The following is a 17,372-nucleotide window of genomic DNA, read 5'->3' on the forward strand; positions in this document are numbered from 1 at the left end:
CAGATAGGTAAGCAGGCAAACCCTTTTTTTTTGTATGAGCTGACAAACCAGCGTTTCCCTCTTTCCCCCGCAGTCGGGCCTTACCCCAATCCATGTTGCTGCCTTTATGGGGCATGTAAGTATCGTATCCCAGCTAATGCATCATGGAGCTTCACCGAACACCACCAACGTGGTGAGTACCCTTTCAGCAGAGAAGGTCCAGTTGTGAGTATTTAAGAAACTGACAAAATTGCTCTTGTCTACTTTTTTTGGTTTTAAGTAAGTTAATTACAATATTTATTTCCCATGTTTTAATTTGACTACTTAAAAGGAAAGAATTTGAAAATAACTGTGGTTTCTTTTACTTCAAAGGCAAGATTCATTCAAACACTAGCCGGTTACTAATCGTTAGTACATATGGACTATGAAAAAGCTGGATATTATGCTTTTAAAAATAAAGTTTTTATAGAGGGGAAATTTTTTTTCAATAGAATAATTAAGTGTTGCATGTTGAAAAGGTGGTTCAAACACTATCATTATCATGATTTGTAGTAACTTCAAAGTAATTTCTCTGGGGTGTGCTTGACCATGCTATAGCAAACCCATGGAATTCAGTTCATTATCAGGTAATGTTGTTTTCCTACACTAAACATCACTCTGCAGAACCATGAGACTCACTTCAGAGTTAATATCAGAGGAGTAACTTAGCACCCTAGATCTGTATGTGGCATTTAACATTGTTTCACAGTATTTTAACTGTGACATCATAACAATATTAGCACACCAAACCCCAAGCATAAGAACACTATTTGGACTCATAAGCACCAAAGAAGGGAAAATAAGAGAAGCAACACAGTGGCACAGAAAGGGCCAGCCGTGAGGTTCTGCACACCGACCCTGAGGGCTGCACCTCCAACAATGCTCTCTGTCATCCAGCAGCCAGAATCAGCACATCCACAAGGTAGAAACAGACCAGCTTCTCAGCTGAAATATAGTCTTTCTTGGTACTAATACCAGGGAGAGAATGTTTTCCTTCACATAGAGAACACTGGGTAATATGGCAAACTACATCCTCAAGGACTTCTCTGGTAAACACATTAACATGTTTTGTGTCAAATATGTCTTTGTTTACCTTTTCATTGAGGTGGGTGTCCCTTGGATCAAAGCTCAATTTCTAAAAGCAGTTTTTACATGGGCATCACTTGTGTGAGAGAATATATTAGATTTTTATGACTTTTTACGTTTCTGTTTATCCATGTCTTCTGTATTGTTTTCATTTTTTCTTTGTTAAATAAACGATTAGATAATCTGAAATAAATCTTGGTGAAATGGAGGGGCAGGTGGGAGGAAAATGATGGCAAGGAAAATGACTCCTTGGGATAATGCCCAATGACCTGTTGAGATAAAGCAGGGAATACAAACAAATAGCCAACAAGCCAAGTCTGTCTTTCAGGTGTGTCTCTATTGCCCATGAAGCATTGTGGTTTGGTTTTGTTTTCAGTTTTGATTTTGTGGTCAACATTTAAGTGTACACAAATATCCAGACAGTCTCTGCTTTGGAAAAATATGAAAGTGTGGTGTGATACAGCTGGCAACTTGCACAGCTACCACAGCAACTTGCAGATGTCAAGGAATGGCCTCCCTCAGGCAAGGCTGGGGCTCTTCTCCCTGAGCACGCCCCACCTGCCCTCTTCACTCATTTACCCTCCTTTTTGGCTCCTGTGAACATTGGCCTTTCAACAGCCAGTGAGGCCACAAAAAGATTATTGAACAACACTTCTGATGCTGCTAATGCCTAGACTCCCCAGGGTTACACCAAAGTTCTTCCATCATGGATCAGGTTCCCGTGAAATTCTCTTGTATTTTATTTTCTATCTTTCCTAGTTGTCAATAAGGAAGTGATTGAGACTACTTTTTACTTAAAATGAAACCTACATTATAAGTTTTATGCAAATAAAAAATGCCACTCTCCTTCAGAGCTGCAGTTAATCGACTGACTTCTTTTCCCCAGAGAGGAGAAACAGCGCTGCACATGGCAGCTCGGTCTGGGCAAGCCGAAGTCGTGCGGTATCTGGTGCAAGACGGAGCTCAGGTAGAAGCCAAAGCTAAGGTATGTGCAGTACGTGAAAGTGTTTGCTACTGAGGGAAAAACACTCGATCTTAATAAAGTCTTTAAACATATGCATGCTCTCATCTAAGAACACTTTTTTTAAAGTAGTGAACAACCTCCAGCGAATAGTCTCTGCCCAAGTGATATTATAAAAAATCTCTTCCCTGCACACTTCTCCATTCAGTTATTTAACAGAATTAAATAGAACAGGCACTTTGTGCCAGAAAGAACTCTGTGTCCTCAGCACATTGCTAGTCGTGAACGGATAGGAACGACCCTAGGCTTGGTGCAGTGTTCCCTGTAGACAAGGGCTTAGGTACAAAGCTTCCAGAACAAGCACGATTTGGAAGCATAATTGAGCTCTCATGGTTGACTTAAATGTCAGCTGTAGCAGCCATAAAAGGAAAAAGGAAGTTTTTACTTTTTCTCCACAAGCTGTGAAGCCATAAACCCCGAGACTTGGATCAGGGTTGCTTCAGGAATCCTCCTTTACGTAGAAAAAGAACTTGAGGGTTAAATTTGAATGCTGCGTTCTCTGACTGGTTTTTAGCCTCTGGATGAAACCCTAGTACCTGTCACTATTAGGGATGAGTAGTTGATCTGGTTATCAAAATGGTAGTTCAGATCAGGAGTTGTACACAAAAATGCCTTAATTTTACCTACATTTAATTTTAACCTACAATATATAAACGAATTTATTTGCTATTTATTTACATGGTCTGTAGTTATTATTTTGGGGTTAAGTAGAGAGAAAACACATGTGCGAATCAATATAAATATAGAATATTTCTAGACTTCTAATTTTCTCCCAGTGTACTCAGCTATCTCACCCATATCTAATTAGATCATAATTATTTTTTATCAGCATCTATCAAGGCTTTCCAAAACTTTCAACTTAGTATTCTTAGGAAAAAATAAAGCCTTTCCTTTCATACTCATGTTTTACCTGTTAATATATGGTTTAATTGTATAATTAATTAGTACAAATATAGTAGAAATTAGTAAGGTAACTAGAGCAAATGTACCACTGTGGGAATAAACACGACTGAGTCTTTGTAAGCATAAGATCCGCAGGTGAATACAAAGGTTGTAACATTCTAAGCAGCAGACCACAAGCCTCGAGTGTTTAGTGTAGTGTGGCTCCAGTTGGTGGACTTTACAGAGGATCTAGAAACAAAGGTCTGCAAATTTTTTCTGCAAAAGGCCAAATAATAGTTTATGCTTTGTGGGATGCACCAATGCTATCACAGCTGCTCAACTCTGTGGTTGTAGGGCAAAAGCAGCCACAGACAATACATAAGAAAATGGACATGACTGTGTTCCAGTAAAACTTTATTTACAAACACAGGTGGCAACTGGATTTGGCCCCTGGATTGTAATTTTCAGACCCTCGATCTAGATAATATTAGTTGATCCACTAAATCAGTTAAGTGGCATGGTTAATGGATTACAAGAAACCTCACATTTTTGAGTGTTGTTATAACATATTAATCATTGTGTCAAAGGAATGATTCTACCCAGAAACTGAAATTAAGGATAAGATTTATATTTATCCATTTATTAAGGAGGCAAGGCAGTATGAATCATTGTTGAGAGCCTGACTTCTTCAGCCAGGCTGTCTGAACCTTGGTGAACCTTGGTCCACCATTTACTAGCTGGGTAACATTAGGCAAGTTAATTAACACCTCTGGCCACATTTCCTTTTCTAGTTTCCTCATATAGAAATGAGAGTAGCGATAGTTGCAATTCAGAGGATGGTCGTAATGATTAATGAAGTAATAGGGGTAGAGTACTTAGAACAGAGCCTGGGACATGTAAGTGCTCAGTACATGTTTAGTAGTGGTCATGGCAGTAGTAGAGTTTAATGAGATTTTCCTTTGGCAACTATCATTTTCTATTTTCAGTATTCCTTTTTCCTTGGGGCATCTCTGATTCTTCTTGTGCTTCCTCCTAATAACGTAGTAGGAAGTTTTGACCTTGCTTTTGACCTCTTGCTTTGCCCTTGACCCTCATCCTACTTACCTTTCCAAAGCAGTGTCCTGTCTGCACTCTCTTCTCTCTGCCTTCCCAACATAAAGTATTTACCTGAATTTTTTCACATTCCAGTAGGAGATTTCTCTCTAGAGGACCACCACAGGGCTCTTTTGCCAAATGAGAAATAGATGCCCCTCCTACTTGTGTATAAGGCCCTCAGGGTGCAGGACTCTGCGAGTGCCTCATGCCTTTGGATGAATTGTAATAAGATGCCCCTCCATTATAGGCAGTTACAGCCTGTGCCACGATGCATGACTTGGCAAGCAGAGGTCACACTGGCTTTCATCCCCCATCAGCCCCGTTGGCTGGGAGCTGTTGTGCAGGTATTCCTGTGCAACCCCATACTGCCCTTCCCCCTCAGCTTTTGACTGTGAGAAGGCAATATCAATAAAATAATTCATTCCATATAAGTACATAATAACTGATGGAGGTATAATATCCCTCCAAGTATTAGAGTTTTACCGGGGTACATTTCCTTATCTCCCCCGAAAGGAGTCATTAGAGGTTAAAAGCTGATAAAGTATGGCAGGTAGTAGTGGGGATAATTTATAGATAGAACTGTCTTTCACACTTTCATACTAATAGGTTAGTAGAAGTGTATTTAAGGAGCTTAGATCCTCCATCTCCACCTTTCCGAACCCTGAGATTCTTTTAGCATTGAATCAAAGAGTTGAATGTGGCCTCTGATACCAAGCAGTTTGCTGAATGTTTCACACCCATACCATTGTTTTCTCAGCTGATCAGTCTTGCATTTCTGCCTTGCCATTTAGGATGACCAAACCCCACTCCACATTTCTGCCCGTCTGGGGAAGGCAGATATAGTACAACAGCTGTTGCAGCAAGGAGCGTCTCCAAATGCAGCCACGACTTCTGGGTACACCCCACTCCACCTTTCAGCCCGAGAAGGGCATGAGGACGTAGCCGCATTCCTTTTGGATCATGGCGCGTCTTTATCTATAACAACAAAGGTATGAAAGGTAGTCTTGGAATTCTGCTTTGTCCCCCAATATACATCTTCCTTAAAATTCCTTTGTACCTATTCTCGGTAGCAGGTACAAAGGCCATATAACATCATCTATACTTGAGATCCCAGGATGGTCATAAGCATGGGGAGCGTAGTTTAGGGTGTGTGTGTGTCTGTGTGTCTGGCTGTCTGACTTAACTGTCTCAGTACATTATCTTCTAATGAAAACTCATTGATATCTAGAGTCAGATATTTCTTGCAAGCTATTCGACAGATTTAAAAGGTGGTTTAAAAACACAACCAAAAGATTCCTCTTGCTGAGGCCATGTATACAAACTACATTATTATCAAAGCTTAGTTGACGGACACTTTTATAATACTTTCAAATCAGGAGATTAATTTTTCTTGGGTTATTTTTGTTTTTTGTTCTTATGGTTTGATTTTTACCTCAACTCTGATACCTTAGAGTAATAATATTCCACACAGTTGCAGAATGCAAAATTTAGAGCTCATTTTTCTTATGATATTAAGTGTAATAGGAAGATGAATTGCCCTCCAGCATATCTTAGAAAGCTAGAAATCGTGTTGCACTCTCTTATCTGGATGCAGAGAAGCAGCATTAATGTGTTATCAATGCACAGGATAATTACATGTACTTGGAAAACTATCAGAAAAAAATTATGACTACCTCAAACTCCACCCACTGTGATTCTTTAGGCTCTTCAGTAGGTTTGAGATATAAGTTCCTGGATCTCATTCCATGTGTTAAACAGTAATGGGTGATGGTATTTTGAGTACCTTGGCCCTTCTACCAAGCCATCTGCCCATTAACTCTCGTTGGCTTTAATCTCATGAGGTCAAATGTGTTGATGACCCTCTTGTCCCAGTCTCACGTATGGGACCCACCCTAATTGTGGGTGCTGATGACTGCTTGATGCCCAGATCCTCGTAGGAGTTGGAAGCAAGGGAGATTAGCTACTCAACCTCAGTATCCAACTCTACATGTTTTTTGGGGCTAGAACCGTGTGTTATTATTCATTTCCCCTGTGTGGTGGCTAAGGTGCAAGAATCTCTGACTCCTAGTCCTGAAGACTGGAACAAACATAAAGATATGTGTATGCACACAGAAATGGCAAAAAGGGAAGAGAAAGGCTGAGATTATGGGAGGTCCAGACCTGCCCTGGATTTTTCCAAGCCCTCCAAATCAGAATCGCATCTGAGACTCTGGAACCTATTCCTCTCACAATGTGAAATCCCAAGATGGCATTAGAATAAGCTCTAGATACAGATCTCCAACTTCGTCCTGGGCAGATACCTAATTAGTCCCAGAATTAGTGGTATGTTGTGGCTCAGTCAGCAGAGGGAGAAAGATGAAATATCCTGCTCTTTCTTGTTGATAAGGGGACTCCTTAACTGTTATCTACCAGTCATGGTCCTTCAATGCAGGCTTAACCTGTTCTTCATCACTAGAATAATTCATGAGTTCCAAAAAAACAATGCCTTTATGTCATTTCTATTTTTCATTATTTTTATGTTTCTTTTTTCAGAAAGGATTTACTCCCCTTCATGTGGCAGCAAAATATGGGAAGCTTGAAGTAGCCAATCTCCTGCTACAGAAAAGTGCATCTCCAGATGCTTCTGGGAAGGTATGAGGTCATTGGCCATTTTTACGATAATAAAACAAGCACTTGCTAATATTCACCAACAGCCACCTAAATTATAACTGAACCATAATTAAGTCTTATAGGATGAAGAACACCTCATTAAAAAGGATTCTGGGTCCAAGTATTGTGGAAACTAGAATGTAAATTATACTTTGTATTGTATCCAATCTAATCACATCTCCTAAATCTAAGCCTCTAATGTTAAGACACTTTTGACACTGGTTGTTGTTTCTGCACGTGTTTTCAGAGCGGGCTAACTCCACTGCATGTAGCTGCACATTATGATAATCAGAAAGTGGCCCTTCTGCTTTTGGACCAAGGAGCCTCACCTCATGCGGCTGCAAAGGTACCTGTAATTCGACAGCGTGAGGACGCTGACAGGCAGTGTCCATCAGTCTCTATACGCATTTCTACTTTTGCATCATCCCTAGCCCCCTTCTAATTTAGGCACCACTTAAAAATCACAGAGATACAAGCCTTAGAAAATCGGTGCCTTCAGCTATTTAGTCAGCTCATGTGGTAGATGCTCAATAAATATTTGTCAGTTGATTTTCCTTGAAAATCTAGAACATCCTGGAGCCTGGGGAAGAAACAAAGTTAAAGTACTCTTTAGACCAGATTCAAAACATAAGCATCGCTTGAGGGCATAAGAAAGTTCTGATCTGTCAAAGTTATAAAATGTGTTACATTTGCCCCTACCGTAAAACATTGCCTTTGAGTTATTTGTTTAATAAAATAAGTTGGGAGGTTATACTTATGTACTTTTATTATTGCTAAGCAGAGTATTATTATTGTTAAGGCATTTTTGACCAGTAGACAACCTAGGTTTCTCAGAAAAGACATGCAAAGAGTATGGGACTCTCTTATTACTCTGGTGTCCTTATTTGAGAGACGAATCATAAAGAGTGTATTGAAAAATAGGTTAATAGAGTGCTGTTGGTTTAGTAAGTTATCTGTTGTTGAGCACATGGCTATGATCAAAGAACAAAGGAATGATACAATCCACAATTTAAATGCTGTCTGGTTCTTTTATTAAATACTATTGGTCGATGCATCCCTAATGCATTTTCTATCTTTGTTTTACTCTTTCATTTTGGGGCAGCTACAGTACTCTCCTTTAGTGTTTAGGTCAAACCTCTTGTGCACACAGATCAATGAACTTCATCTGTTCTATACTACTTTGGCTACTTAAGGAGAGCAAGTTTTAGATACCTTCTCCATTTAGAGACTATGTTATCTTCGACAGGTATTTCTGAGAACCTCTTTTTCTGTATTTCTCAAATATCTGCTGCCCTATCCTTCCCAGAATTCTACCCAGTGAAATCTGTAATTCAGAATCAAGCACCCAAATTTGTGTTTTCATCTAAATGATGCTCCCCCACCCACACTAATTTCTGATCCTAACAAATATTCTTTCTAACAAAAAGCCATGCCTTGATTTTTGAGAAAACTATCTTAAAAAAAAAGACTAGTAGCAATATTCACAATAGCCAAAAGGTGGGAGCAACCCAAGTATCCTTTAAAGGATAACTGTATAAACAAAATGTAGATTATTCATACAAAGGAATGTTATTCAGCCTTAGGAAGGAAGGAAATTCTGACACATGCTACAACATGGATGAACCTCAAAGACATGCTAAATGAAATAAACCAGTCACACAAAAGGACAAATATTGTGTGATGTCACTTATATAGAGACAGAAAGTAGAATACTACATACCAGGGGCTGAGGGGAGGAGGAAATGGGGAGTTAGTGTTTAATGGATACAGTTTCATTTTGGAGCTGGATGCTGCTATTGGTTGGAGAACAATGTGAATTTACTTTATGTTAAAAAATAATTAAATGGTAAGTTTTATGTTATGTATATTTTACCACAATTTTACAAATGACAACAAATTTTTAATGAAATTTAATGCTTGTCTATTTCATTCCAGTTTATTTTAATATCCCTTTGAGCCTGGGCCATTTTTCTTATAAATAACCCCAGGTTGTTGGTAGACAACCGATAAATAATTAATAAATGAACTATTTATTTCTCACATGAGAACAATAATTTTCACATAACTAGTGACAAGCAGTTTAAAATTAACAAGAGTTATAAAATAACAAATACAACAAAAGGAATCCAGTCCACTTTTTCATCCTCAAATAACTCTTAAACAGGTCAATAGTTGATGTATTTGTAGTAGACTTTTCTAATTTTATATTCGTAGAACAAGACTTTGTATTCCTGGCTTTGTATCTATAAACCATCTTCGACAAGCAGTTCTTGAACTAATTCCTTATAACTGCCCTATATCCTAAGGCATATTTTTTACAGTCTGTTGAACACAACCTTTTTTAATAGGACATTAATGCTCATTCCCATAGCACAAAATTGCCTCCATAAGAGCCTCAGTTGTGCCATTTCTTCCACTTGTCCAACGATGCCTCCTTTCTGCGGCAGGGATCCTGGTCAGGAGCTTTTTATAGACTTTGATCCTGAGCACAGGCACTTTTATTAGGGATTGGCTTCATCTGCTAGAAAAAAAGACCTGGCTACGGTGGTTTAAACTGATGAGCCTCTAGTTTTCTCATCTCATAAACAGCCAGGAGGTAGGCAGTTCAGATTCCTTTTGAAGCAACAGGCAAGAAAGAAAGTCAGCCAATAGGGTATTTCTGAAAGCTTCACCTGCCATCTCTTGTTACATCTCATTGGCCTCTTCTTTCTGCAAGGGAAGCTGGGAAATGTAGTTTTTCATCTGGGCACAATGCCAAAGTTTCATTTATTAAAGAAGGAGAGAGAATAGATAGAGAGTTGGCATGTAGCCTCCTTTACTCCAAGGAGCTCAGGCATTTCTGAATTCTGGTAGTGGTGAGAAATGAGGAACAAGGGCTCAACTGGGCATGATTAGCATATGAATATAACCACGGTGCCCTCAGTATTAACTCTTCCTTAATTCTCATTTTTGGTTCTTAGAGAATATGATGCTTTTTTCTTACCCTTTCTTCTCTTGCCAACCTACTTTCTTATACATGTCCTAGAAATATGATGTGATTTTAGGTAATGGGGGCTTCTGTAATCCATTTTAACCTGATCTATTTCCTGAGGCAGATACCGTGCTGGAAAGAGGATTGTGTTGAGTTCAGGTATAACCTGGCCACAAACCGTGGAAGTGATAGTGAGCCTTAACTTATCCTTTGCCAAATTTGTCTTCCATAAAATGTGCAATATATCTATTGATATGGATCAGTCGAGATTGTGAAAGTTCTTAGAAAAAATATAAAGTATGGTATAAATACATTATTTTTGATAATTTAAAATTACATTTGCTTTTGTTTTCATCTTGAAATGTAAAAAGCACACGTGGCACTTTGGACAAAGTACCTGTCCTCTACATCAAGAGGAAAAAAATTAAGATAATTCCACAGTTGAATCTATCACTATTTGATTTCTCTTCTCATAAATGCATCTTTCTCCTTTAATGTGGCAAGTAAGAATCATTTTACTTTCCAGAAATTAGAAATAAGTAAGGAACTTTAGAAAATCTCATTATAGGTCTCAAAATGAACTATTTGTTTATTATTTGAAATATTTCTAAGTCTTTCTGAGATTAACTTTCCATTCTAAAATAATACCATGATTTGTTTCTCCCTTGTTTTTTGCTTTTCTTCGTATCTCCAGTGAGGGAGCTAGAGTAAACTCGTTAGTAATAACAAGTAACTTGTTGGAATTGGCATGCATTAGAGACACCACAGCTTCTCTTGATTATCGTTTTGTAGACCCTAGGATCTTTTCATGGAATTAGAAATAATTAGAGAGGATTGTTACATCTAAGAGGATACCAGTCTGCCTGTAGGGTTTGAGAAGTGACCAACTTTCAGGTTATATTGGTAGCAAAAGCAACAGAAACAAAGATAAGATGCATGATAAGAAGCTAAACTCTGACTTTATCTTGCCTTTATTACTCTAATTAGCTAGTATTAGATTTGTTAACTAATCAGATTTCTTATTTTAGCGTTGCTTTGTGAATTTTCCTTTTTATGCAGGGGTAGGGATGGTGGTAAAACAGCTCACCCCTTTCTCCCGCCCAGGGTAGAGTTGGGCTCAGTCCAAAGGTCTTGTTTCTGAAGATGGTCTCTGAAGGGTGTGTCAGCACAGGGCCAGATGCTTCCCAGGTCAGCTGGGGTTTCCAGATGGCAACAGGTCAAAACTAAAAATAAGGATAAAAATCTTCTACCCCGGTTCATCCCGTTTGGCAGAGGCTGCTTTCAGAAGAGTCTGGAAGTGGCATCTCCACTTTCATGGGTTGGTACTCAACAAGTTAAGGCCTTTTCTACAGTCAGTTATAGACAGAGTGTTTATCGAGTAAGAAATGCTAGTGACAAGTATCAGTGTTAACTGCAATAAGCTGGCCAATCAGTGGGGCAGCAGCCTAACTGCCTTCTGTGTTGTTTCTGATGCATCCATGTGCCTTGGAAAGATTGTGAATGATTCATTGTCTGGATATGGATCATGTTCTCAAATATAAAATCCTTGGATTCTCTTTTTTTCTCTAAATTTTCTTATATATACGTAAAAAGTTAGTCTAATTTTTATTGACATGTTTTATATAGTCAGATTCATGTCCATGTCACAATGTAATCATGCATTTCTCTTAAATGGCCATGAGCCAGGACCAGGTCCCCTAAGGCAGGGAACCTTTCTTTCTCAAGGCAAAGGACTCTGAAGGCTCCTAAGGCACAGCTAATTAATAATTTGTCAAAGGAATTTTGGCTACCTCTAGCATTAAGGAAGGGTCAGACAAGAGAGGGATATGAAAGCTCTAGTAAGCTTGACTTAAATTCCCAGGATTCTCTAGTCATTGGGAGATATTGTAGATACAAAGACAAATACAACACAATACATGCCTTCCTTAAATTTGTATTTTAGTATAAGGAGGTATATGAATAAACAAAAATAATAATAAACATTACTAAATATCTAATATAGCCACTAAATATCTCCAGTACTTTGGAGTCAGTAAATAGGGGAACAGATGTAGAAGCGGGGAAGTAAAAGACTTCACGAAGGTATAACCTTTGAGCTAAATCTTCATTTGACAGATGCTGGCCCAGAGGGCATGTTGGAAGAAAGCATTCTTGATAGAGTAGGCAAGGCAGAAACATGAGTTGTATGTTGTCTTGGGAATGAGTACAGCTGAAGCACAGCATAGAGACTGGAGTTTTGTGACATAGTCAGTCAGAGGGGCAAATAGGGGTAGATTATAGCATCTTGATTACCATGAAAATTAAAAATTTCCATTTGTAAGCCATAGATGGCCATCAAAGGGCTTTTCAGGTGGTTAATGGCTCTGAACATGCCTCAGTGGTACCGTATTGTTTGTTGTTTCCAAGTTTTTATCTCATCCCCAATTTAAATGAAACAAATAATTATTGGGCACCTACTAACATAACTACCTATAAGAGAAAGCTCTATAGTCCTTTTGTAAAATCGATGGTACTCTGACTCTCTTTCATTAAACCGTTTATAAGTATTCTGTTTTTCCCTAGTTAGGTGTGGGGACATGAAGGCACCACACTAATGGCACTGCTTGATTTACCAGTGTTTGCTTACTTAATCAAAAGTCAACCATCAAAAAAAAAAAAAAAATCACTGGAAAAGGAGGCCTGCTATTTGAAAATGCACTGCACACATTTTTATCTTGTTACTGGACATTTGACTAAGTAATTTGTGTTGACAGAATGGTTATACACCACTGCACATCGCTGCCAAAAAGAACCAGATGGACATAGCGACAACTCTGCTGGAATATGGTGCTGATGCAAATGCAGTTACCCGGCAAGGAATTGCTTCTGTCCATCTTGCAGCTCAGGAAGGACATGTGGACATGGTGTCACTACTCCTCAGCAGAAATGCCAACGTGAACCTGAGCAATAAGGTAACCTTTTTCTTTCTCTACAAAGCAGACAACACAACAAAATTCCACCTCTCAGAAAGGTCACCAGGTAGTCATGAAAAGTTTGGGTCAGATAGAATGTGCGAAGTGTAATATTGCAAGAAGATGTTTACCAACGTGTTATTTATCATGGCAATAACTTGGAAGCAATCCGTTTAAACAATGAGAATATAGGTCAGTACAACTGAGAAGCATATAGTCATAAAAAGGAAGTTCACAAAGTTTTTCTACAAACATGAAGTTTTGTTATAATGTTAATTCAAAGAGCAAAGTTGTTACCTCTCCAGAATGTAGCAAGTAAGAAGTTATAAATTGTAGACTGTTGATTCATTCCACAAACATTTTTGGGGTGCCTACTCCTTGCTTATCCCAGTTTAAGTCCTAAGTTAAAAAAGAAACTGGAAACAGTGCTGCCTTCCCAGAGTTCATTTTAATAACAGAAATTTAGAGTAGCTATTGTATTCAGTAGATTGGAAAGGTTGTTAGCTTACACGTCTAGTCTTTGTATGTAAACTGGCAGTTCCAAGGAATTTGTAAAGACTTCCCAAAATTCTTCATACTCCCCTGTCCTCATGTGGCATTCCTATTGTTAGCGAAGAAAGTACCAGAGCTTTGTGAAGCAAAGTGAAAATCCAGCCCACAATTGACCAAAGAGATGATGTTACTGCGTATACTGCAGTATCATTGCCTGTATTAGAGAATTAGGGTTCGCTCACTACTTCTTAATACTTGAGTCTGAGATCTGCCGAAAACATGGGACAGATGTTTCTGAGTCTTCAGATAACACAAAACCCTGCAAGAATGCCCCACATTCTTGACATCCAAACTCCCCAGCATTTAGCTTCTCTACCAACTACTGCTGGCACAGCTATGGCATTTCTCAACTGTGGCTCATGCTAGAGTTTCAACACAGGAATAGTTTTATAGTGACATTTAGCAAGTAATTTAATTATTTTTAACATATGTGACCTGTGTTTTAGAATCACAGAGGGTAATGAATCCTAAAGCTGACTCTTACTCGATGTGTAATTTGGGCAGGTTATGTGAGCTCTCTGAGCTTCAGTTTCATCCTCTAGTAAATAAAGACAATATTTACTTCACAGAGATGTCATGAGGATTAACTAGATACCATTCAGCACCTTATTCTAAGTAGGAAAAAAAAAATAGTTGTATTAATTTTGGACTTTGCACAATTTGGGGAGAAAAGATTATTCTATGCTAATCTGAATCCCTAAAGTTGTAATTTAACAAATTCTATAGACCGAAAGACCAGGGAAACCTTTTTCTTTTTTTCCAGTGTTAATGTCTTCAAAATCTTTTTTTGATCATTACAGAGCAAACACATCTGTCATTTTTTTCTGATGTACCAATTTGATTTTCTCATATCTTCCTGTTTAAACGTTTCCTTCAGGAATGCATGTCTCAGCATTAATGGGAATCACAAAGCAATTTCAGATAGTCATTATAATCAGAATTTGTTTGAGCTTTTGAACTTCCTGAGTTTCATATACCAATATATAAACCAGCATTATAATAGTTTGCTGCAAAATTCAACTTATCTAAATGAGATAGAGAACCCACCCTTCTCAAATTGAAGCACATTCTGGCATCTACTAGAGTGTATTTTCTCTTGTGAGCCCAGAATAGTGTCTCAGTAATGCTCCCAGAGACAATTAGACCTCAACAATTGGTTAACGTTTTCAGTAGGTTTGATACCAAAGTACAACGTGACTGACTTTTTTCTTTTCTATCAAATCCTCCAGTCAAGTAGTTACAATATATATCCGATCTTGAATTCACCTTTAAATCATGGAATATTTTTAGGTTGAAATACTTTAGAAAGAATTTGTCCATGTTTGCTGTAGTGGACTGGACATTAACAAGGTAATTCTGAAACCAAAAGACATACATGGTAAACCAAAGAAACCTGGAAATTTTCAGCCACCTTTCTGAATATATATGTAAGCAGAGATACTTCCAAGGATATTTTAAAGAGCCAATCAGCCGGCTTGCCATTAGCACGTGGTACCTAAAGAACTATCAAAACTTCACAGCACCTGGAAACTTTAGTACAAGGGCATTTGTAAATCTTTGCTTCCTTTCTCAGCTGTCATTTTCTGTATAAAGTATTAAATACGCCTCAGTGTAAAAACAGATTACCAGCAGAACTTTGTTATTCAATAAGAAACTCCAACAGTTTTTCCTGAGCTGCCGGAGTTTTAAACATTAGTTCCCATCCTCCACTTCTTTCCCACCTTTCCACTTAACACTAGACTTTTTTCCTTGCTAAAAAATAAATATTAAAAGAAAAATTTACCTTTCGTGAAAACTTGTTAAATACTCTGCTGTTTTCACTTATGTCTTTTCTTGCTGGTAATCAGCAGTACTTTTAAGAAAAAGATCAACCTGTCACTGCCGGTGTCCGATTGGCTTTGATTTTGCTTTTGATGTTGCTGTTTTCTCACATGGGTTTGCAGACCACAAGCAGCTGGGTTTCTTTGTTAAATGGACAGACTATATTAAACAGAGCTATTGCTATTCTGAGTTGGTGGTATTATCTATATTCCAAATATGCCATTTTTAAAATGAACGATGGTCAAAACCATTTAACAGATAACTTCTGAATTCAAAAACGCTGTTTTAACCATTACTTTATTTTAAAAAAACTTTAACTAAAATTATGAATATAAAATAAAATTTTATTTATTTATTGTTTAACCTAAAATATATTTGTTTTTCCTTCTGATTTAATCATACCTAAAATATATTTGTTTTTTCCTTCTGATTTAATCAATTGGCAGATGAATTAAAAGCTAGATACTAGACACTGGTTATATAGAGATTAAACATACAATATTTGCCTCAACAAGCTCCCAGTGGTATGAGGAAGACCTACATGAAAACAGTTTAAATGCAGGATTGTGATGCTCTTCAAAGAGCAGGTGTGAACATAAATGTAACAGTGAGGCCCTTTGTGAGATGGGGGAGAAGGAAGCCTGAGAAGGTTGGAAATGCTCTGTCAGAGGTGGAGTGGATAACGCACAGCATCCGTGCACATAGATGAGGAACACAAAAGAGTAGGGCATGTGCCAGAACACACTACCAACCTTTGCCACTCAGCAAAGTGTCTCTAGAGTTCTGAAAAGTCTCAAACTTAGAATAGGTGACCATGATACTTTCACAAAATATTATGGCTGAAAATATTTGTTTCCTCTAAAGTAGAATTTAGTACATTGTTCTACAGTTATGTCAGTGTTTGGGTGGTGCCATTTTGGCCCTGGCTTATTTTTCTTGGATTTTAAGTGAAAGCATCAGTCCTCCTTTCCATATTTCCCCTTTATTCAGTTTGAGCGAGCTTCCTCCAGAATTCTATAAACATTAAAAAGTCAAGGGCAAATTACTCTTCCTGAGTCTCTAATTTCTTTGACAGCATAGCAACCCATAAGTAAATAATGTGCAGCATCTAGAGAGCTTGAACCCTTTCTGATGCTGCTCTTGATTCACTTCTTTTCTCTGAAAACTAGGACAGGCTGATGTTTTCATTGCACAGATGCAAAGAGCAGAGACAGAAAACCTCCAGATATTAACTTCTGTGCTCGTAATGGATGAAAGAAAAAAATCTAGAAACCCTTACACCAAGTCACTTTCTCTTAATTATTATTTATTAAAAAAAAAAAAAAATACAACACTAAAGATTTTCAAACCAGGGCACAGTCTTCGTGATTTTTTTTCTTGGCCATAAGAACAACCATATAGCTTGCATGTTCAGTGGTATAGTCAATTTCAAATATTCAGTCTCGTTAAAACCACACACCATCTGAATGACCCAGGAATTCTCCTGATATAGCATTCACATTAAATTTCACAGGCCATCTTTCTTACCCAGAAACAACATACCGAAAATATGTACCAGGTTTGGGGTATTAATATTTAATGGAGAAAATATCATCAACTTATATCAATATTCAGTTTATAAATTATTTTTATTTTAACATTTTTGGTAAAACCAGTACCACTGGCAATATATTAAAACAGCATAATTTTGGAAAAAGTATTTTTTTAAGCTGACACTGAAGTATGTAGGGAGAAATGGTATAATGTCTGTCATTTGCTTTCAAATACAACACAAAGGAAAAAACGAAAGGGAACTAGGGTTGAAAGAAACAAATGTAGGAAAACTTTGATAACTGCTAAGTCTGTGATGAGTACCCAGAGTTCAGTTCATTGCCTCCACTTTTGAGTATGTTTGAAATTTTTCATCAAGCGTGGAGGTAACAATGTTGCTGTAGTGCTAGTATGTAAACTTATTCTATAGATTTTTTTAACATAGAAATTCTAGGCTTGCTCTCCTAGAATTCATAAATTGTTTCTCAAGCATGCCTGTGTGTACTATATTCCTGACTGTACTCTCGATTGTTTTGCAGAGTGGCCTGACTCCACTCCATTTGGCTGCGCAAGAAGACAGAGTAAATGTGGCTGAAGTCCTCGTAAACCAAGGGGCACATGTGGATGCCCAGACAAAGGTATACAAATAGGATGTGCCTATACAAAGTGGCATTTGGTGACTCTTGTTTGGAGCAAGTACAATTTGATAGGGGAAAGAACAAATTCTCCATTAATTCTTTTATACATAGAATTTCTTTTTTTTTTTTTTTATACATAGTATTTCAAATGTATATCT

At 37.8% G+C, this 17,372-nt stretch overlaps 1 protein-coding gene across 2 annotated transcripts in view; it reads left to right on the forward strand.

Moving 5' to 3' along the window:
* The window catches only part of ANK3 (ankyrin 3), a 556,993-nt gene that overhangs the window by 428,470 nt on the left and 111,151 nt on the right, over window positions 1-17,372 (forward strand). For both annotated transcript variants that reach the window (XM_025049361.1, XM_025049362.1), the window contains 7 exons: window positions 74-172; window positions 1,991-2,089; window positions 4,894-5,091; window positions 6,635-6,733; window positions 6,999-7,097; window positions 12,476-12,673; window positions 17,116-17,214. In XM_025049361.1, coding sequence (XP_024905129.1) covers window positions 74-172; window positions 1,991-2,089; window positions 4,894-5,091; window positions 6,635-6,733; window positions 6,999-7,097; window positions 12,476-12,673; window positions 17,116-17,214 — 891 coding nt within the window. The remainder of the gene's footprint in view (window positions 1-73; window positions 173-1,990; window positions 2,090-4,893; window positions 5,092-6,634; window positions 6,734-6,998; window positions 7,098-12,475; window positions 12,674-17,115; window positions 17,215-17,372) is intronic.

This window comes from Pteropus alecto, unplaced genomic scaffold (assembly GCF_000325575.1).
Source record: "Pteropus alecto unplaced genomic scaffold, ASM32557v1 scaffold155, whole genome shotgun sequence".
Taxonomy (NCBI): Eukaryota; Metazoa; Chordata; class Mammalia; order Chiroptera; family Pteropodidae; genus Pteropus; species Pteropus alecto.